Raw genomic sequence first — 23,844 nt, forward strand, 5'->3', positions numbered from 1 at the left:
AGGAGTAACTGAAAAAACCTGGAATGTAGGTGGCCCATGAGGACTGGGTTAAGGACCACTGATCTAAATTGTGGACCCAATAATTTCATGATTGGGTCCTACAAGGCTCATACTGCTCAAGACTAACGATGCTTAGACATGTAGGAGCAACGCTACTAAATCTGTTGATGTCAGCAGGCTTATGTAAACGGGGTGTGCTGACCAAATTGAGTGTACATGTCTATGACCAAAGGGTGTTTGGACAATACCGAATACCGAAGATATATGGGTACGTTAGGCTGTGTCCACACATTGCAGTAACACAACTAATTACTGCAAACATTTTTGCTGTGAATGGCCAAAATCACTGTAAAAATGGGGCATTATCATAATTATGTTAACTGTATACATCACAGTAAGGTGCACAATTTCTTTTGGCCATTTGCAGCAGAAATGCACACACTGGTTAGTTGAGCTATCACAACGTGTCAACACAGCCTTAAAGGGGTACTCTGCCACTAGACATCTCATCCCCTATCCTCCCTGCTGCACCCGGCATTTGTTTAGAGCATTGGGTGCAGCACCGGAGGCTTGTGATGTCACTGCAGCACCCTGCTCGTGACATCACAGCTATACCCCCTCAATGCAAGACTATAGGAGGGGGCGTGATGGCTGTCACGCCCCCTCCCATAGACTTGCATTGAAGTGCACAGCCGTGATGTCACGAGCCTCTGCTCCGCATTGCCAGTCATCCGGCCTGGAGCAAAGTTGGCTCCGTGCATCGTATGTATAAGGTGCCACAGCCAAAATTGCAGGGGCCCCCAGCGGCGGGACCCCACGATCAGACATCTTATCCCATATCCTTTGGATAGGTGATAAGATGTCTAAGGGTGGAGTACCCCTTTAAAGAGGCACCTATTGAGCTGAAAAGACCATGGATATATACCTTTAAAAAAAATTAAGTAAGAACACAAGAATACCAGTAAGAATAATGAATCTGGTAAATCATTAACAATAGGAGGTACAACAGTTTTTCTTTTTCAAATTAAAGTGAAAACTTTAAATTGGTGCTACACATTCTGCCAAATGAGCAAATTCAAGGCTATGGGCACTTTAGTAGGCCTTTTTTTAACCAAATATAAAAATTAACTTTTCGAATAAAATAAACATTTTTGATATTCTTAAAAATTTTGAATTGAATTCTATGTAAGCTACTTCCCGCTCTCTGTTACTTCTGTGTATCCACAGGCTGCCTAATTTCATTTGAAGCTAAATCTATCATAGACTTCATCTGGTGGCTCAGTCTTCGATCAGTCCGGTCTGTTCTTAAGTCATCATCTAAGCTAAGTTATGGTCAAATAAAAGGTTCCTATAGACCAGGGTCTCAAACTGGTGGCCCGCCAGATGTTGCAAAACTTCAACTCCCAGCATTCCCGACAGCCGTTTGCTGCAGCAAATAGCTGTCTGGGCATGTCCAGGCATGCTGGGAGTTGAAGTTTTGCAACATCTGGAGGGCCACCAGTTTGAGACCCCTGCTATAGAAACAAGAGCAAAGTCATCTGAACCAGCCAATCTCAGTGGGAGTTGGCAGGCTATTTTCTGTACTATACATGGGGTGGGGGGGGGGGGGGGGTATGTGCCAACTCCCCGACAGATGATGTTTGAAGAAGGAAGGATACTTTGATTTTCTCATAATAGACCTTATGTGAAGGCAAGAGTGACAGGAGACCAAGCTACCAGACCAGATCTCTGACAGATATCACTGTGAACCAGATTCTGATGCAAAAAACTAAATATTTAAAAATGTTTAATAAAAACCCGGGCCAAAAAAAAAATTATAATAATTATATATATATATATATATATTACATACATATATGTGTATGTCATATATAGATATTGGTGTATATATATATATTTTGTTGTGTGATTGTATATATATATATATATATATATATATATATATATATATATATATATAGATAAAAGGTAGAAGCGGCACTCCGGCTTGTAGGTGAAATAATCACAAAATGTATTCACACATCTGTGCAGGCAACGTTTCGGCTCGACAATAGAGCCTTTCTCAAATATATATATACACACACACACACATTATATATATATACACACACACACACACACACACACACACACACACCAAGGTCTGCAATACACCCTGCCCGATCACTCACTCTGTACACTCTATGCAAAAGGCGGACCCAACATCTGCATCATTCTCTGAATAATTATTCTTATGCATTTTGGAAAATAAGAATATTAATATAAAAAGAAAATAAAAGGAAAAAATGATAAAGAGAAAAAAAAGAAAAAAAATCACACATACACAAAAGCACTTTTCCCCCCATTTTTACAGGTCTCTTCTGTAAACAGTAATTTCCATACACACAACAGCTGCAGGCGCATTCCAAAACCGATCTGCACTGACCCAAAAATTCAAGCAGATCTAAAATGGGCGAAGAAAAATTCATAGTGATGGGGTCGGACAATGGCATTGAATTAGTTTCATAGAGTTATTGTCTCTGCAACAATTGTTGAGCATTCATCACTTGGAATAATGTAAATTCATATCCACTTTCCAACAAGCCAGGCACCTCATTTCCATAGAGACTTGGCTAGCTGCCACCGCTACCCATGTGCCTATTTACTCCTAATTTACGTTTCCACCAGGGCACGTCTTAGACTAAATAGTGACGCTCCATGTTGTTCCTGGAATCTATTTTAAGATATACTTCTATATAAGTAGAGTATACCACTGTGTGAGCAAATGGTTCAGACATAATATCAATTTACTAGAGGAAAACAAGAACATTTTGGATACACACTGCTCTTCTGGTCTACTTCGTCTGTTAAGAAAATGAAAATCAGTGCTAAAAAAGGATGTTTTACAACACAAAAGGGGTTTTCTGGAATTTTGATATTAATGGACTATACTAAAAATAGGCCTATAATATCAAAGTCCCAGAAAACCCCTTTAGGGAACAAAACATCCTTTTTAGCACGGATTTTCATTTTGTTAACATAATAAGTAGAGCAGAAAAGTACTACGTATCTGAAATGTTCTTCTTTTCCTCGTCTGACCATCAGATTGGAGGAAGGCTATGGCACTCCTGGGAGCACTATGACAGACACTGCTCCATGCATTCTGTAACAGTTGTGTGACTTGAATAGGACTGAGCTGCAATACCAGGTACAGCCTCTATCAACAGTATGGTGCTGTGTCTGGGATGCACAGCTCATCAGAAAGCCTCTGCCCCTTCAATCCGCTAATCAGTGCAAGTGCTGGGTCTCCAATTATCCAAGAACAGGCCATTTATATAAAAAAAAGGTCATGAAAAAACCCTTTTAAAGCAATTGTCCAGTCTCCTAACTGGACATTCCTTAATGATTGGTCAGTGCCGAAAAAAAAAAAATGTAGTACTCATCACCCTTCCTTCCACAGACAGCATATAAATGTGGGCCGGTAGATCTTACCATATTGCTGCAGGGAAGTGGATTTCTAACAGTGATGACAGGAAACCCCCCTCCCTGTGATGTCTGCATGCATATGTCAATTAGCACATTTCAATCATATACTTTAAGGGCATACCCACAGGATATACCAAAAATGCCCCATAAGAGAAAATATTATAGGTGGCTACCAGCAAAACAGCAGTTCCGTGACGATTCATGGAGGTAGTACTCTCTAAAGACTGCAATGAAGAAGTGGCCATGCAATACCATGCCATTTCCGTAAACTACCATAGACGTCATTAAAGAACTGGTACTTGGGACTAGTTAACAGGAGTTAGCTTTTCCCCAATAAGGATGAGACCATGGAGTTTCATATGGATGGTGCAGATTAAGCAAAAAGTATCTATATCCATATATGTTCAAGCTAAGACAAACTCTGCAAATGGTGGCTGAAAAAGGGACATATAAATGCTCCAAATCTGAACTATTCTTCAAGTGGTTGTCCCTTCCTTTCCTACATCAGATGATAAAGACTGGTACTACAAGCCAATACCTACTGAAGTTAGCAGTTAAGGAAACGTCCTACAGTGCAGCATGATCCTCAAATGATGGGAGCCACCCTTAGAGTGGCCTTAGAGAGTAAATGTTCTAATATTTCTTGTATTCACATCAAAAAGCATAAATCTTCCATGTTATTCCAGTATATGGTCATGGAATACTTGGTGACTTGATCTGAGTTGACTGAATTGATGTTTGTCGAGGACTTTCATGAAAGCAAATAACTTTTTTTTTTTTTTTTCATCCAAGCAATGGCTGACATGGTAGATTAGAGGGTGGGCACACATGTGCCAGCCCTAACAACAAATAAACGTTTTGGAGGTGAAATTGACAGGAACCAGGCTGGGTTCTCATCCAATTGCCAGTGGGAAACTAAAGGCAGGAGCTCATCTACATATGCACATCAGACAGCCCGGAGTCTGGCCATTCTTTAGCAATTCTCCACACATGTCAAATGAAAGATGAGCTTACAGTGTATCTTCTTCTCTTCTCCAGGTCTCCAACAAAGATCTGAGTGGACATATTCTGCACCAAGAACAAGGGTTGTCTGGACTGAAAATGCTCTACTGTAGATAACCCATATTAACGTTGTTAGGAAGACATTCTTTATGTACAGAGCCCACAGACAAGTCATAAGGGTCCACAGACAAGTCATAAGGGTCAATAAGGGTCTGTTCACACGCCTCTCATTTGAGGTGGAAAAATCTTATAGGATTTCGAATCCAGATCAGAAAACAGCCCATTTCCAAGAGGATTTTTTGGTCACAGTTTTCAATTTTAAAACCTACCTGTCTCTTTATAAAATATTTGCCTTGTTGTAGAGAAAGGTCACAAGTTTTAATCATTCAGGGGTCTAAGTTTTCAGACCCTGACCAATTGCTAGAATGAGCAGCAAGAAAGGCATGCAGCTAAATTCTTCCTTCCCCGCTCTCTGTGCGTGTGACCAAGACAGTCCCATACACCTACATTGGAACTCAGTAATCACTTAGCTCGTACTTTTAACCGCTTGTTCTAGCGATTGGTCTGGGTCTGAACCCAGACCCCAACCAATCATGTCAAAAGTTGTTCTAAATTGACAGTGCTAATTTAACAAGCAGAATTAACACAGATTCCATTGTTGTCCTCCTCCACATACCATTTTCTTATACAGTGAAACAGGAAGGAGAACATTGATATTTTTGCCCAAATTTTTTAATTGAGAAAATAAATAAATTGCAAATTACTAATAGATGTTACAAAGTTACACAAAAACACCTAAAGATTGCATGAGCCACTTTGATAAGTCCGGCACATCCTTGGACTGCCCAGTTTTACTTTACACTGCATAGGAATTAGGCTGTGTAAGTCAATCTGCCCCACTATCTGTCAACATAGAATGCAGGTAGCTTATGTACGGCAAAACAAAAAATGATTTAGTTCTTTTAAGGTTTTGGCCTTCTTCACTAATTTATTATTGGTGCGCATGGTCACAATGGTCAAATATGACATTTTTGTGCATTTTTTTCAGTTTTTTTTGCATCTGGGGTGAGTTATGCATCCTTGCAGGAGAGTCTTCTATGAAAGGTTCAACCAGGTACAACATTTGTACAAATGTTAGGGACAGTTCTTACTCTGAAGTGGAGATACAGGTACCCCCTCCGACTGAAGCTTAGGCCATCTAACTCCTTTATTACTGTTAATTCTAATTATTATTATTATTACTACTACTACTAATAATAATATTTGTTTATATAACACCCTTGGTTGCAGGTCAATAGGCGCTTTTGATTTATACTGGCACATCTGTATTTTGCCCAGAACTCAGTTCATAATATGCTCACATGAAAATGGCCTAAGGCGGTACATTTATTCTGGTTCAGTAGTTCAATGAGTAGCTCAAAAGCAACACAAGTATGGCACCTGGTATACTTCATGTAAAACGTATGTTGTATGTAATGTTTTGGCATTCTGAATGACACAAATGACCTATAGAGGAATCAGCTTTTTCACTTCCATAATTTTTAAAAGCTAAAACAAAAACAAAGAAACCATTTATTTTTAACTCAAGAGCCAAGGTATTTTAATTTTCATTTCTTACAAAAATAAGAAATTCTAACCTTTAACAAAAACAAAAAACAATAATAAATAAAAAAAAGAAAAAAGGGGGTTGGGTGGAGAAAATATTCCTCGAGGGTTGAAAAGCCAGGAAGTTATTGTGATTGGCTGGACCCACTGCTGGTGTAGGGATACAGGGGGGAAAATGCATAACATTAGGAATCAGTAGTGGGTGGGGAGGAAGGAGCAGATAAATCAATAGTGTTGGTCTGGGTGGAGGTGGACACATCCTCAAGGGTATTCTGATGGCCAACGAATGACTGGAGGTCATTGATTAGAGACTCAACATCAAGCAGGGGGTCAGGGGAGTCAAAGACCGCTGCTGCACAATAGACATATGACATAAAATTGTGTCGGACTTCGGGACGCATCCGGCGGCAGCTAGATGCCATCTCGCGGCCAAAGCGGTCAAATTTGTCATTGCTGTGGACCCTCTGGATTAACTCCCTGTCTGATGCTCGGAGGGTTCTCTGACCCTGCCTACGAGTGTGAGCTGGGTGGACAGTGGGGTGAGGATGTGCTACTCGGGTAGGCACTGGAGCAACAGCAGATGTTTTGGCTGATGGTAAGGCAATTGCTGGTGTGTGCATTCTTGACAGTCCTGCTTGGTTCCCCTCCAATTCCTCTTTGACCTCTGCTGATAGTGTAGGATTTGGCTTCCACTCCTGCTGGTCAAGTGCAGCTGGAAACTCTGCCAGGCTTTCTCTTTCCCAATTACTGCCTTCAGATCTGTTTAAAACACAGAACTACAATTCCAAAACGGTACACAAAATAGGGGGAAAAAAATCCTATATATTTAATACTTACGGCTTGGGTCCCCTGCTGAACAGTAGAAACAGCAGTTCATCATAGAATGGTACCTGCGAGGGAGAGGACCCACGTCTTTCAGCTTTGCGATGCTTCTTAAGAAAAAAGTCTTGCAAAGATATCCACTTCTTTCTTAGGTCCTCCTCTAAAAGAAGTATAATGTCAAAATTATATTCCTCCCTCACAGCGACTGTTTACTGAACAGCCATATGCCATACCTACACAATAACTAGTGACTACAGGCCTGTGAACACATATGTGATGCTCTTCACAGCCATGCAATACTGAACCGTCATCAAAGCCTCATGGTGTTACCAGCCTCACAGACTGATTCTTTTAGGTGGAGGAACATAAAAGTCTGCAGGAAAAGACCTCAATCTGCCCTTATATTATTTCATTTGTATTTTTATGTTAGGACAGATCTGTATTTATCCGAAACATGTGTACATTCAGTTACTGTGGATTTACCAACCACATCTGCTGGAAGTTTGCTCGACAGATAGATTTAAAGGGGTACTCTGCTGCTCAGCGTTTGGAACAAACTGTTCGGTGACGTCACGGCCCCTCCCACAGACTTGCATTGAGTGGGCGGGGCTATGACAGTTTGTTCCAAACACTGAGCAGCGGAGTACCCTTTTAAATAGAGATTGACTGATAGCTAAGATATACGATGACATCAGAACAGAATGGCGAATGATTTACTAGGAGTGGAGTGTAATTTATTTGTGTTTTTTTTCTCCCTCATGGTATTAATCCCTACATGATTTGCTATTTTAACAACTGTTCTGAGCTGTCTGGTCTTTCAGAGCACAAAGCCTCCAAATTTCATGTGGGAACATTAGTAAATTTGAGATTTTTCGAAACGGTCAGGAACACACCCGCTGTTTCTAGCGTTTTCTCACCCTTTTTTGGGTTTTCTGAGTAAAATGAAGAGTTGGACGGGTTTTTGAGATTTATTTGGTCACAAATTCTGGCGCATAAAGTGTGCGACACAATTTGGGCGCAAAACCCCTGAAATTTTTTTAGTAAATGACCTCCAATGTATTTCACAGGAAAATACGCACCAAAAACCTCCTGCTGCAACTGTGTAAGCTTGACCCAGTCCGGACACAGTGCCTCACAGATTCTTTTCCAAGCTTGGTTCTGAAGGTGTTGGTCACCATAGCAGTTGTAATTTTCTTTCCACAGCACAGGGTGGGCCTGCACCTGCAAAACAGAAAAAAAGTCTTCAAATATTTAATATCTTGACATATTTACAGAATAAGTATTTTTGAACTAATATACTTGCTTATACCCTAGCACCGGCCCCCCAGGTAAGCCCCCTAATTCTGTTTATATTTTGCATTTGCATAAACCTCGCCCCATTAGTAGGGTTGCCCTGGGACTGTTTCACCAAAATCAGCAATGAATGTATGTGTGAATGCAATCTAAAATATCTTCAGAAACATTGCTTTTTTCTTTGGAACTTTGTGTCTATTGAGTATTACATGAGCACATCACGATAATTTTAGCTTTCAGTTTACAAAGAAAAAAAAAAAAAGAAATTACCTTTGAGATTAGCGCGCCCTGACATCACTTTCCATCCTCTGTCTGGCCCCGAGTGCCTTTGGGATGTGGCCTCAATCCTTCACAAATTATTAGGTGGCTGCAGTTCCTGTCTCCACACCTTTTTGGGTGGGTTTTATTTTACAGGCCTAAAATCAGCACGTACCATCCACCACTGATTCAAATGCAAGTTTGCCTACACAGGAGTATTTGGCACAGGTATCCCGCCTGATACTGATTTTGATGGAAAAAGTCCACATCAGATCCGTATCAGGAAGTGACTGTAAACGTACGATGGACGACATCAAAAGAGAATATTTACTAACGGCAGAAAATGTAGGTTACGTTATTGAACCCCCCTTTTTTCTCTTTTTTTTACATGTTGACATAAAGTGGCTCCATCTGTGGCTCTGTGGCTTCATGCACTATTCAGTGATCTGGCACTAGGAGGAATACTACACATGGGCTCCCCCTCCATCCACCAGCTATGAGGAAAGTTTGTTAGTTCCCTATAGTGAATCCCAGCTGCATTGCAGAATGAAGAAGCATCCAAACCTTTTTCATTTTCCCAGCTTACTGTACTTTTTTAGTTTCTTTCAGCAAAATAAATAAATAAAATCAGGAATTGCCTATAACGTGGAAAAAATCTTTTAGATTTGGGCTATATCGCCAAGCCCTACACAGACTTAGTGCCCACAAAAAATAAAACACATGCAAACAAATACAACTTCATCACAAGGAATTAGCTGTGTATACGGCGCATCATTGCTACAGAAAATAAACCAAGATGGGCAGGGACCACAATAGTGTTGGCACTGGTTACAGTAGGGGATTTAACAGACAAGTTTTAATTGTTTATTTTATAGTATTTCTGTCTCCTAGATTAAATTTCTTAAACATTCAGAGAACCCGATAAAGAGGTATGACATTTCCTGCCTACAGGTAATGTTTGGCTGCTTTGTAGCTCTCTTCCATTAGGACACATCACAGATGCAGTTCTTGCAAGAAGACTGAAGGCTATGTGAACATTACGTTTTGTGGACTGTATTTAGAATTTAAAGGGGTAATCCATGGAAAAATTATGCTTTCAAATCAACTGGTGCCAGAAAATTAAACAGATTTGTAAATTACTAATATTAAAAAATCTTAATCCTTCCAGTACTTATCAGCTGCTGTATACTACATAGGAAGTTGTGTAGTTCTTTCCAGTCTGACCACAGTGCTCTTTCCTGACCCCTCTGTCCGTGTCAGAAACTGTCCAGAGCAGGAGAGGTTTGCTATGGGGATTTGCTTCTACTCTGGACAGTTCCTGACACGGACAGAGGTGTAAACAGAGAGCACTGTGGTCAGTGGAACTAAACAACTTCCTGTGGAGCATGCAGCAGCTGATAAGTACTGGAAGGCTTAAGATTTTTATATAGTGATTTTAAACTTAATAAGTTTATATAGTATACGTAATTTACAAATCTGTAACTTTCTGGTACCAGTTGATTTGAAAACATTTTTTTCCATAGTAATGGTAAAAAAAGGGGCCCAGAAAAACTCCAAAATTACTGCAAGATTGTGATGCCTGCCTAGAGGAAAGTGTTATTTATTGACCAGTGTCCTGATTCTACGAAACCAAGTTTTAATGCAAAATGTTACTATCGCCCTAAGCTGAGCACCCTTTAAGTGTAAGGGGGCTATTCCTCATATGAAAACATTTCGTATAATGTTGTAAAATAAAGACTATAGCTCAGCAGGATTACTGTGCCAAACAGATTTGAAGGGTAATTGACAGATAGATCAACCCCACTAACCTGAATAAACAGGTGGTTAGCGCGAGTGATCCTGAGTAAAAAGATATATTCCTTACCCTAATCCGTTTAGCCGTTGCCGATATATAGCACCATCTTTCAATATACAAATGAACTCTTAACTGCACTGGAGGTGGGTGTGAAGACTATATGTACCTCTGACACCACCCCTGGGTCCTATCACACCACCTAGCTCATCAATATTAATCTCCTCTTTGATAAGCGGGTGGTGCGAACGGGACCCAAAGGACAGTGTCGGAGGTGCTTTTGGCTTTATTCATTGTGTATATGCCGGAGCCATGGCTGTCAACCATGTGGCTGCTCGTAGCAGTGGATTGCAGCTGTGAGCAGGCCAAAGGTGGGGTGAGGAGAGAGAAGTGGGGGTGGCAACAGCTGGAGGCACAAAAATGGGTCGGGTCACCGGCAGATTTGCAGCGTATTTTACCATTACGTGTGACCCTACCCTAATTGGTCTCTATGATTATTCAATACAGGACTGACAAATAAGTTTCCTAAGACTATATTCTTAGTGTATTTATGTCCATTTTTTGGCTAATTAGGCCTTAGCCCAATTTAACACCATTCTGGGAAGAGCAAAACCAGCTGTATTTCAAAACATCAACAGCCTAAAACAAGTCCCTTTTACTGTTATAATTACAGCCATAACATTTAAATACATGTGAAGGGACAGACATTTTTCTATTAGATTCAATGCAAATTAATTTTAAAAATAGACTGTGTGTGAACTTAGGCATACATGTAATGCATAATATATATACTCACTAATAAAGCCAACTTCTGATACTTCTGTTTCAGCTGGGCCTGGCTGTCTGATGGATGTGCCCCCAGTATGCTGTACCAGTCTTCATCTTCTGAGGTCATGGTTAAGAGTTCACCTTATTTTGCAGATAACCTGAAGGAATGTTATGACAAAAATAAATGTTTGTGTACACAGTTTTGTATTAAAGCCGCACAACTAAGACTCACTGGCTCCAATTGCAAAATACTTTGCAGGATAGCCGTGTACTGAATGCATAGCCATTTACACTTTTAAATACACTTAAAAAGGTAAAACATACATTGTGCCTCCAGTGTTCACTTGCCATCTCATATCTTAGTAACCCAAGATTAAATGTTAACTCTCAGGAATGTGGAATTCCTATCGCCGACGCCCGGGACATGCAATTCCGGGCGCCGGCAGGTGAATTTTTCCGGCTTCGGGCAAGCAATGGCCGGACCGGACAAGCATGGCGGCGCTCAGCAGTCTGTATGGAGCAGGCTCCCGACTCCTGCCTGCTTCATACTCTGCCGCCCCCAGCTGTTCTGAGTAGCTGGGGGCCACTACTGAGAACCCTTTAGGAACATGTGAATGCTCCCTGTTGGGCTAGTGGGGTGGATCCATGGCTCTGTCATTGATAGAGCCTGGCTGGACTAGGTTCTATCAATGGAGAACACACCGATCAATGGAGTTCAATAGAACTCTATTGATCTGTATGAGGAATCTAATGATTCCTCCTAAAAGTCTAATAAAGTGTAAAACAAAAAAAAAGTTTTAATAAAAGTTTAAGAGACACACGTTAACCCTTTCCATGTTAAAAGTTCAAATCACCCCCTTTTCCTTTATAAAAACATGTAAACATAATAATAATAAACCTATTTAGTATCGCTGCGTGCGTAATTGTACAAACTATTAAAATATAACATTATGTATCCCATACAGTAAATGATGTAAATGTAAAAAAAAAAAAAATCCAAACCACAGAATTGCAATTTTAATAATATCCCAGAAATAAAAAGTTAAAAAGCGATTAAAAAGTCAGATCAATACCAAAATGGTACCAATACAAAAAAAATTAATTATGGCGCAAAAAATGAGCCCTCATCCAGCCTGGCATGTGAAAAAAAAAAAAAAAAGCTACAGGGGGCAAAAAATGGCAATGAAAAAAATTCAAAAAAAGGTCAGAATTATTTTATATTTTCATTAGTAAAACATGACGAAAACTATACTAATCTGGTATTTCTGTAATCAGGCAGCCTAAGGTATCAAAACAACATGTTAGCTCAACCACAAGGTAAATGGTGTAGAAAAGAAAACCACCAAGTTTGCGAAATTACCTTTTACTATTTGATTTTCACTTCAACGAATATATATATTTTTTTTTAGTTCGGAGAATATGTTATTGAAAAATTAAAAGGTATCATTATAGTAGGTAGTTATGGCTATTATAGGGCGAGGAGGAAAAAATTAGAGTGTAAAAGCAAAAATTGGCCCGGACAAGTGGATCGTCATGAGGGACAAGTAGATTTTGCTCAGTTTTAGTCGCGTGGACAAATAGTTTTTTATTAAAGGACAACTGCAGCGGCATTACACTTATCCCCTATCCACAGGATAGGGGATAAGTGTTTGATTGCGGGGGGTCCGACCGCTGGGACCCCCTGTGATCTCCTGTACGGGGCGCCGCCATTAGCGCTCATGGTGAGCGCTAAGGCGCATAGCGTCAACCTAGAGGTCGACGGTGACACCCCGTCTCCTCCCCGTCCCCCATACAGTTCTATGGGGGAGACGGGGAGGCACGAACGCTGTCTCCCCGCCTCTCCCATAGAGATGTATGGAGGAGGCGTGACGGCTGCAACGTCATGCTGCGGCCGGCACGCCCCCTGCACGGGAGAGCCACGGCCCCGTACAGGAGATCCCAGGGGGTCCCAGCGGTCGGACCCCCCGCGATCAAACACTTATCCCCTATCCTGTGGATAGAGGATAAGTGTTAATCATGCTGCAGATGTCCATAAAATTTCAAACCACTGACTCTTATCCAGAGGATAGAGGAAAACTGCTGGGACCCCATTTATTTGCTAAGGGATGTCTGAACAAAGTGGAGTATAGTTTAGGGTAGGGATCGACCGATTATCGGTTTGGCCGACATTATCGGCCGATAATTGCGATTTTGGACATTATCGGTATCAGCAATTACTTCGCAGATATGCCGATAATGCCCTGCCCCCCGGCCAGAGACAACCATCGCCGCCCTATTGCCTCCCCCATCCTCTGCCCACATACCGCCACTGCCCCATCGTCTCCCCCCATCCTCTGCCCACATACCGCCGCCCAAATGCCTCCCCCCATCCTCTGCCCACATACCGCCGCCCCATTGCCTCCCCCCATCCCCGGTGTTATAATTACCTGTTCCCGGGGGTCCACAAACCTTCTGGCTCCTGCCCTATTGCTGTGCGCTGCGTAATGACGAGTGATGTCCCCAACGAGACGTCACCGTCAGTGCGAAAAATGACAGCGCAGGACGCCGACGGCGCCAGAAGGATCGCAGACCCCCGGGAACAGGTAATTATAACACCGGGGATCGGGGAGGCAATGGGGCAGCGGCGGTATGTGGGCAGAGGATGGGGGGCGATGGGGCAGCGGCGGTGGTATGTGGGCAGAGGATGGGGGGGGGGGGGAAATCAGTCGATCCCTAGTTTAGGGTTATATGTAATAAATAAAATTTTAGTTTTATACTACTTTTATCTAAGAAAAAGCGTTTTTCTACCTAGTGGCAGATTTCCTTTTCTTGTAATCTCATGTAACCTAATTGTCTAGGGTCGATACTGTTCGATCTCTGAGCCTCTGTTCTTGAGATTGTAGTGGGTCCAAGCAGTCCGATCCCTGTGACCTGACACTTATCTCCCCTGTCCTAGGACAAGCAAAAATTCCATTTGGAATTTTCGGTGCAGTCAAATCATATTTTTGTCAAGGGGATTTTGCTACACATTCCACTCTCTTCAGCGGAATATTGCGTTAAATACATTGTGGTCTATATGGACCAGCTACGTTCGTCCAGTCCAAGCAGGTCACCTTCAAAATTTCCAGTCAGAGAATCTTTAATGTGAACCCAGCCTTTTAACTCAAAATATCCCTCTAGGGTAGGGTCACATAACGTATATGGAGTGTAATTCACTGTGCAAAATCTGCTGCCCAGCGGGAAACGTGTTGCATATTATCCTATGAGCATACACACACAGGGCTACCCACAGCAGCCAAGCGTGCTGACGTGACTGTGATGCACGGGCCCGCCTTCATACCTGACTGCACAAGGTAACTCTCTGCGCCTGCTCATAGGAAAATATGCAGTGTAATCCGGCTGCGCACAGGATTTTGTGCAGCATAGGGCTGGACGATATATCGCAATCAAATCACGATTTTTGCGAATTGCGATTTCGCCCTTTCCAAAAAATTTGCAGAGGAGAGACCGTGAGCGCACGCTGAAGGGTCCGGGCCACGACGCACAGAAGCAGGGAAACAGATGAAACATGGGAGCCAAACTGGTCACCGGGCTCCGGCAGCGGCAGGCCCAGCTCCCTTGCGGCATGGCCCCTCCAGCCTGCGTCTCACTGTCACTTCTCCCAGCAGTGCTCAGTGCTGGAAGAAGGGGACTCAACCCTTCCAGAACTGACTGCAGTATGTGTAAAGGCACAGCCATGCGGCGGGTCTATGAAGTGAGCTCAGAAGCTGAGCTCACTTTATACTGGCTAATGCCAGACATCACCCATCCGGGTGGTCTGGCATTGAACCTTTAGACGTCACGATCACAGTTGATCGTGGCATCTAAATTGCCAAAAACAAGTGTCAGTAGCTCAGTGGAGCTGATCGGGACATGTGCGGCCACGGGGTTCCCATCAGCTGAGAGGACGGGTGGAGGGTCCCTATCTTCCTTCTTCCTGTCCAATCGGCGCTCCAATAATGCTGGAGGCCTCAGCAGCCTGTGGTAATGGAGCGCCAATTATACTGATCAATAAGGTGATATAGGCTTCTATGGCACAGCACTGATCAGTGTCTGCAAGCAAAATATTAAAATTTGTGTGTCTCCAGTTGTTGCAAAACTACAATTCCCAGCATTCCCGTACAGCGTTTGGTTGTCTGGGCATGCTGGGTGTTGTAGTTTTGCAACAACTGGAGACACACTGTGTGAAAAAACTGCTTCAAGGGGACAAAAAAAAATTGTTAAAAAAATAAAAAGGCATTAAATGTGAAAAAGCCCCATCCCCTAATAAAAGTTTAAATCACCCCGTTTTCAAATAAAAAAAAAATAAACAAAAGAAACAAACATTTGTGGTATCACCACATGCATAAGTGTCTGAACTTTTAAAATAAAACGTTGATGAAACTAAATGGTCACTGGCATAAATATAAAAAAATAAAAATACAAAGTTCTAAATTGCTGATTTTTGATCACTTCATTTAGCAGATAAAAAAAATTATAAAAAGTATCAAGAAGTCCCATCAAAACAAAAATGGTGCCAATGAAAAATACAGATCACAGTGGAAACAATAAACCCCTTTACAGCCCTCTATATGGAAAAATAGGATAGAAATACAGAAGAATAGCGGATGTGTTTTAGATCACGTGGAGTCCGAACACTGGGACCCCCGCGTTCTCCTGCACAGCACCCCGGCAGTCCCCAGGAAGGGGGGCGTGCCAGTCCCCACACAAAGCATCAGCTGACAAGCCCCCTCAATGTATCCCATAGAACTACATGGAGGGGACGTGTCGATCGCCACTTCCTGTGGGACTGCCGGGGTGCCGTGTAGGAGAACACGGGGGTCCCAGTGGTCTAACTCCCCGCATTCTAAATCTTATCCCCTATCCTTTGGATTGGGGATAAGTTTTACTGCACTGGAGTACTCCAATCCCCCCATTTTATGTTGGCTATATGAAATGAGGTGATTGGACATGAAATAGGGGGGATTTCACCATTTGTTTATTGGAAAACGAATAGGGTGAAAAAGACGGTATTCGGAGGCGCTGCTCAAATTGCGTACATAGAGACAGACTCGGGCGGCACAGGGTAACAAATGATTTATTGGGTATAGTGGTCCCCAATACCCAATAAATTATGCTAACCTGTGCCGCCCGATTCTGTCTCTATGTACGCAATTTGAGCAGCGCCTCCGAATACCGTTTTTTTCACCCAATTTGTTTTCCTGTATACCCAATATCAGCCTCTTGCTTTGAAGTCCGATACCGGTTTGAGTGCCGCAGCCAGCATCCTTCCATGCTATCATAATCACCATCACAGTTACACTTCATACAAGGTCGGTATATCACTGCGGTGTGGTGGATGGTGCACACCAGTGGATATACCTCATCAGGGAGCGCCCCCTGTTTGTTCTTTCTTTCCTCCCCTGAACCTCTACCATTTGGTTATTATATCGAAATATTCCCCTTCATAATCACAAATTTTCCCCAAATCGTGCAGCCCTAGTATATGCTATGTGTGACCCTACCCTTATGGTGCATTCACAGGTACAGTATCCTGTGTATATTTGTCCCGCACACCAAATATGCAGAGGATTCTTTACATGTCAAGTATGAAGATCAGGGAATATGAAGTAAGCTTAAAGGAAAACTGTCGGCTTTCTCCCCCCCCCCCCCGCACTAACCAGGGGTACTGGCTGGTAGTGCGGGGGACGCTGATCAGTTTGGTCCTTACCGTGCCCGTTATCTTCTATTTTCAGAATATGCAAATTAAGTGCTAACTGGCAACGGCCAGGCTAACTGGCACTCTGACGTCAGTGCCGCTGGTCACAGCACCGCCCAGCTCATCAATATTCCTCCCCTCTCTCTTCATTACAGAGCGGGGAGAAGAGGGAGGGAGGTGTCACTGACGTCGGGAGTGTTAGTTAGCACCTCATTTGCATATTCCGAAAATAGAAGCTTACGGCCGAACGGCACGGTGGATCCGTGCACGGTAAGGACCAAACTGGATCAGCGTCCCCCGCACTACAAAGCCAGTACTGCTGGTTAGTGCGGGGGGAGAAAGCCGACAGTTTTCCTTTAAATTTCCACACAGCGATTTGACTTGGAGATTTGTGCAGGTCAGATATGCAGCGGAAGAAAGGACCAGGCAAGTGGTTGAGTTTAGGGATTGACTGATAAAGATTTTTTTTTACAGCAGATACCGATAACATGTGAACTTTCAGGCTAATAGCCGATAATCCGTGCATTTTAATCCCCCCCCCTCCCCAAATATCCTTGGTAAAATGAGGGTGCCTGCGGGTATACCCTGATAAACTGTTTCTGGCCCCTCAAAAGCCGCTGCAGATCAATGATTTAAAGCGGGCGCTTTAAAACAATGAACTGCAGCGGATTTTGCGGGGCCAGAGACCGCCGCCGCCACCCGCTTCTCTCCCCCTGCCTATCCTGGGGTCCTGAGTCCAACCACCGCCGCTGCCCTGCGGCGGCTTTTGCGGGGCCAGAGACCGCCGCCGCCACCCGCTTCTCTTCGCCTGCCGGCCCTGAGTCCAACCACCGCCGCTTGCCTCCCCCTGCCTATCCTCTGGCCAGAGACCACCACCGCTGTCCCATTGCCTCCCAATCCCAGGTTTTATAATTATCTGTTCCCAGGGTCTGCGCTACTTCTGTCTCTGGCGGTGTCCTGAGCCGTCAATGTGCGCTGGGCCACTGCCGGTGACAACGCGTTGAGGACGTCACTAGTCATTGCGCAGCGCACAGCAACAGCACAGGACGCTGCAGGAGCCAGAAGTAGCGCGGACCCCGGGAACAGGTAATTATAACACCGGGGATGGGGGAGGCAATGGGGAAGCGGCGGCGGTCTCTGGCCAGAGTATGGGGGGGGCAAGGGGCAGTGGTTGGACTCAGGACCGGCAGGGGGAGAGAAGCGGGTGGTGGCGGTGGTGGTCTCTGGCCCTGCAAAAGCCGCTGTAGTTCATAGAGTTAAAGCGCCCGCATTATTGGCAAGGTAATTGATCGGCCAAACCGATAATCGGTCGATCCCTAGTTGAGATATCACCTCACATCCACAACCCGAGGACATTTCCTTACATGCTCATTGTGTTGGAGGTTTGTCATGGATTTGCGCACTGTCAGCACAGCTTGAGTAAAATACATGGCTGCAGATATGGCGCCGATTAGCGGCGAGGTCCATGGTGGAAATTGTATGCGATACAGGAATCCAGCTTCACCTCAGCGCACTGTCTGAGGCTCCCACAACCTCTGGGGTAAATATCATGTGATCTGTGCAAAACTCAGGGAGAAATGCCTCAAAACATGTCGTGCACATTTACTTTAAACCTGGTGGGTATGTTATGGTGAGAGTGAAGGCCAGGAGGTAGTGCCACCCCGCCAGCTGCTGCCCACCAGGGGGTACTGGTCAATTCAGACAGGAATTTCCTCTAGGCTTCCCAACCAGGGTGCCTCCAGCTGTTGAAAAACAAACTCCCAGCATGCCCGGACAGCCAACGCTCTATGCTAACACATTCCCCCATGAGCTTTTCCTCTAAAGTGAAATCATGCTGGGACAGAGAGGTATAAGAACAGAGCGGATGCCCAGGGCAGCCAATCAGGGCGCTGCTTTCATTTTCCAAACGACGCCTGAAAAATGAAAGCTGGAATCTGATTGGTTGCCATGACAGCTCCCTTTTCCTTTGCACGAGGTTTTGATATCACTCTATAGACATAACAGCAGCCTTCATTATATCACCCACCTTATCACACGAAGTAAGAGAAGATACTGCGAGATCCTACCGAGCAAAAGGACCTTCCGTGACGTCATCACCATGTGACCTACGGTGGAGTTAGTATAAAGGACCTTTGATGGGTAGACCACGTGGTTAGTCACATGTATGGGAGGCGGCGGCTGTGTTGAGTGCTCGGTTAGGAGCAGTGGCATCAGATGGACAGCGTCTCCTACTAGATAGACTGAACATTGTACAACTCTGTACAGGAAAGATGCATGCAGCAGTGCTGATAATGTAATGTGCACAAATGTGACTGTAATAAAACAATATGCATGCAGCAGTGCTGATGATGTAATGTGCACAGATGTGTCTGTAATAAAACAATATGCATGCAGCAGAGCTGATAATGTAATGTGCACAAATGTGACTGTAATAAAACAATATGCATGCAGCAGTGCTGATAATGTAATGTGCACAGATGTGTCTGTAATAAAACAATATGCATGCAGCAGTGCTGATAATGTAATGTGCACAGATGTGTCTGTAATAAAACAATATGCATGCAGCAGTGCTGATAATGTAATGTGCACAAATGTGACTGTAATAAAACAATATGCATGCAGCAGTGCTGATAATGTAATGTGCACAGATGTGTCTGTAATAAAACAATATGCATGCAGCAGTGCTGATAATGTAATGTGCACAGATGTGTCTGTAATAAAACAATATGCATGCAGCAGTGCTGATAATGTAATGTGCACATATGTGTCTATAATAACACAATATGCATGCAGCAGAGCTGATAATGTAATGTGCACAGATGTGTCTGTAATAAAACAATATGCATGCAGCAGTGCTGATAATGTAATGTGCACAGATGTGTCTGTAATAAAACAATATGCATGCAGCAGTGCTGATGATGTAATGTGCACAGATGTGTCTGTAATAAAACAATATGCATGCAGCAGTGCTGATAATGTAATGTGCACAAATGTGACTGTAATAAAACAATATGCATGCAGCAGTGCTGATAATGTAATGTGCACAGATGTGACTGTAATAAAACAATATGCATGCAGCAGTGCTGATAATGTAATGTGCACAGATGTGTCTGTAATAAAACAATATGCATGCAGCAGAGCTGATAATGTAATGTGCACATATGTGTCTGTAATAAAACAATATGCATGCAGCAGTGCTGATAATGTAATGTGCACAGATGTGTCTGTAATAAAACAATATGCATGCAGCAGTGCTGATAATGTAATGTGCACAGATGTGACTGTAATAAAACAATATGCATGCAGCAGTGCTGATAATGTAATGTGCACAGATGTGTCTGTAATAAAACAATATGCATGCAGCAGTGCTGATAATGTAATGTGCACAGATGTGTCTGTAATAAAACAATATGCATGCAGCAGTGCTGATAATGTAATGTGCACAGATGTGTCTGTAATAAAACAATATGCATGCAGCAGTGCTGATAATGTAATGTGCACAGATGTGTCTGTAATAAAACAATATGCATGCAGCAGTGCTGATAATGTAATGTGCACAAATGTGACTGTAATAAAACAATATGCATGCAGCAGTGCTGATAATGTAATGTGCACAGATGTGTCTGTAATAAAACAATATGCATGCAGCAGTGCTGATAATGTAATGTGCACAGATGTGTCTGTAATAAAACAATATGCATGCAGCAGTGCTGATAATGTAATGTGCACATATGTGTCTATAATAACACAATATGCATGCAGCAGAGCTGATAATGTAATGTGCACAGATGTGTCTGTAATAAAACAATATGCATGCAGCAGTGCTGATAATGTAATGTGCACAGATGTGTCTGTAATAAAACAATATGCATGCAGCAGTGCTGATGATGTAATGTGCACAGATGTGTCTGTAATAAAACAATATGCATGCAGCAGTGCTGATAATGTAATGTGCACAAATGTGACTGTAATAAAACAATATGCATGCAGCAGTGCTGATAATGTAATGTGCACAGATGTGACTGTAATAAAACAATATGCATGCAGCAGTGCTGATAATGTAATGTGCACAGATGTGTCTGTAATAAAACAATATGCATGCAGCAGAGCTGATAATGTAATGTGCACATATGTGTCTGTAATAAAACAATATGCATGCAGCAGTGCTGATAATGTAATGTGCACAGATGTGTCTGTAATAAAACAATATGCATGCAGCAGTGCTGATAATGTAATGTGCACAGATGTGACTGTAATAAAACAATATGCATGCAGCAGTGCTGATAATGTAATGTGCACAGATGTGTCTGTAATAAAACAATATGCATGCAGCAGTGCTGATAATGTAATGTGCACAGATGTGTCTGTAATAAAACAATATGCATGCAGCAGTGCTGATAATGTAATGTGCACAGATGTGTCTGTAATAAAACAATATGCATGCAGCAGTGCTGATAATGTAATGTGCACAGATGTGTCTGTAATAAAACAATATGCATGCAGCAGTGCTGATAATGTAATGTGCACAGATGTGTCTGTAATAAAACAATATGCATGCAGCAGTGCTGATAATGTAATGTGCACAGATGTGTCTGTAATAAAACAATATGCATGCAGCAGTGCTGATAATGTAATGTGCACAGATGTGTCTGTAATAAAACAATATGCATGCAGCAGTGCTGATAATGTAATGTGCACGGATGTGTCTGTAATAAAACAATATGCATGCAGCAGTGCTGATAATGTAATGTGCATGGATGTGTCTGTAATAAAACAATATGCATGCAGCAGTGCTGATAATGTAATGTGCACAGATGTGTCTGTAATAAAACAATATGCATGCAGCAGTGCTGATAATGTAATGTGCGCAGATGTGTCTGTAATAAAACAATATGCATGCAGCAGTGCTGATAATGTAATGTGCACAGATGTGTCTGTAATAAAACAATATGCATGCAGCAGAGCTGATAATGTAATGTGTACAGATGTGTCTGTAATAAAACAATATGCATGCAGCAGTGCTGATAATGTAATGTGCACAGATGTGTCTGTAATAAAACAATATGCATGCAGCAGTGCTGATAATGTAATGTGCACAGATGTGTCTGTAATAAAACAATATGCATGCAGCAGTGCTGATAATGTAATGTGCACAGATGTGACTGTAATAAAACAATATGCATGCAGCAGTGCTGATAATGTAATGTGCACAGATGTGACTGTAATAAAACAATATGCATGCAGCAGAGCTGACAATGTAATGTCCACAGATGTGACTGTAATAAAACAATATGTATGCAGCAGTGCTGATAATGTAATGTGCACAGATGTGACTGTAATAAAACAATATGCATGCAGCAGAGCTGATAATGTAATGTGCACAGATGTGTCTGTAATAAAACAATATGCATGCAGCAGTGCTGATAATGTAATGTGCACAGATGTGTCTGTAATAAAACAATATGCATGCAGCAGTGCTGATAATGTAATGTGCACAGATGTGTCTGTAATAAAACAATATGCATGCAGCAGTGCTGATAATGTAATGTGCACAGATGTGTCTGTAATAAAACAATATGCATGCAGCAGTGCTGATAATGTAATGTGCACAGATGTGTCTGTAATAAAACAATATGCATGCAGCAGTGCTGATAATGTAATGTGCACAGATGTGTCTGTAATAAAACAATATGCATGCAGCAGTGCTGATAATGTAATGTGCACGGATGTGTCTGTAATAAAACAATATGCATGCAGCAGTGCTGATAATGTAATGTGCATGGATGTGTCTGTAATAAAACAATATGCATGCAGCAGTGCTGATAATGTAATGTGCACAGATGTGTCTGTAATAAAACAATATGCATGCAGCAGTGCTGATAATGTAATGTGCGCAGATGTGTCTGTAATAAAACAATATGCATGCAGCAGTGCTGATAATGTAATGTGCACAGATGTGTCTGTAATAAAACAATATGCATGCAGCAGAGCTGATAATGTAATGTGTACAGATGTGTCTGTAATAAAACAATATGCATGCAGCAGTGCTGATAATGTAATGTGCACAGATGTGTCTGTAATAAAACAATATGCATGCAGCAGTGCTGATAATGTAATGTGCACAGATGTGTCTGTAATAAAACAATATGCATGCAGCAGTGCTGATAATGTAATGTGCACAGATGTGACTGTAATAAAACAATATGCATGCAGCAGTGCTGATAATGTAATGTGCACAGATGTGACTGTAATAAAACAATATGCATGCAGCAGAGCTGACAATGTAATGTCCACAGATGTGACTGTAATAAAACAATATGCATGCAGCAGTGCTGATAATGTAATGTGCACAGATGTGACTGTAATAAAACAATATGCATGCAGCAGAGCTGATAATGTAATGTGCACAGATGTGTCTGTAATAAAACAATATGCATGCAGCAGAGCTGATAATGTAATGTGCACAGATGTGTCTGTAATAAAACAATATGCATGCAGCAGTGCTGATAATGTAATGTGCACAGATGTGTCTGTAATAAAACAATATGCATGCAGCAGTGCTGATAATGTAATGTGCACAGATGTGTCTGTAATAAAACAATATGCATGCAGCAGTGCTGATAATGTAATGTGCACAGATGTGTCTGTAATAAAACAATATGCATGCAGCAGTGCTGATAATGTAATGTGCACAGATGTGTCTGTAATAAAACAATATGCATGCAGCAGTGCTGATAATGTAATGTGCACAAATGTGACTGTAATAAAACAATATGCATGCAGCAGTGCTGATAATGTAATGTGCACAGATGTGTCTGTAATAAAACAATATGCATGCAGCAGAGCTGATAATGTAATGTGCACAGATGTGTCTGTAATAAAACAATATGCATGCAGCAGTGCTGATAATGTAATGTGCACAGATGTGTCTGTAATAAAACAATATGCATGCAGCAGAGCTGATAATGTAATGTGCACAGATGTGTCTGTAATAAAACAATATGCATGCAGCAGAGCTGTTGATGTAATTTTGGTAGCAGGGTGTGATGAGGGCAGATGTAATTACTCTAGGGGCAGATGGTATTAACCCCTTGTTTTCCTGACGCCAGGGCATGGTTTAGCC

General features: G+C 42.3%; 1 protein-coding gene across 6 annotated transcripts in view; it reads right to left on the reverse strand.

Moving 5' to 3' along the window:
- Window positions 1-23,844, reverse strand: part of DNAJC24 (DnaJ heat shock protein family (Hsp40) member C24) — an 84,385-nt gene that overhangs the window by 35,029 nt on the left and 25,512 nt on the right. For 2 of the 6 annotated variants that reach the window (XM_056526658.1, XM_056526659.1), the window contains exons 2-5: window positions 11,034-11,163; window positions 7,974-8,115; window positions 6,910-7,054; window positions 5,143-6,831 (exon numbers count right to left, since the gene is read on the reverse strand). In XM_056526658.1, the coding sequence (XP_056382633.1) occupies window positions 6,258-6,831; window positions 6,910-7,054; window positions 7,974-8,115; window positions 11,034-11,132 (960 nt within the window). In that variant the 5' untranslated portion in view covers window positions 11,133-11,163 and the 3' untranslated portion in view covers window positions 5,143-6,257. Of the gene's footprint in view, window positions 1-5,142; window positions 6,832-6,909; window positions 7,055-7,973; window positions 8,116-11,033; window positions 11,164-18,085; window positions 18,312-18,400; window positions 18,603-18,747; window positions 18,842-23,844 lie in introns of those variants that run through there. The other 4 variants (XM_056526660.1, XM_056526657.1, XM_056526655.1 and 1 more) reach the window with 4 other exon arrangements.

The sequence above is a fragment of the Hyla sarda genome, chromosome 6, assembly GCF_029499605.1.
Source record: "Hyla sarda isolate aHylSar1 chromosome 6, aHylSar1.hap1, whole genome shotgun sequence".
NCBI classification, from domain to species: domain Eukaryota; kingdom Metazoa; phylum Chordata; class Amphibia; order Anura; family Hylidae; genus Hyla; species Hyla sarda.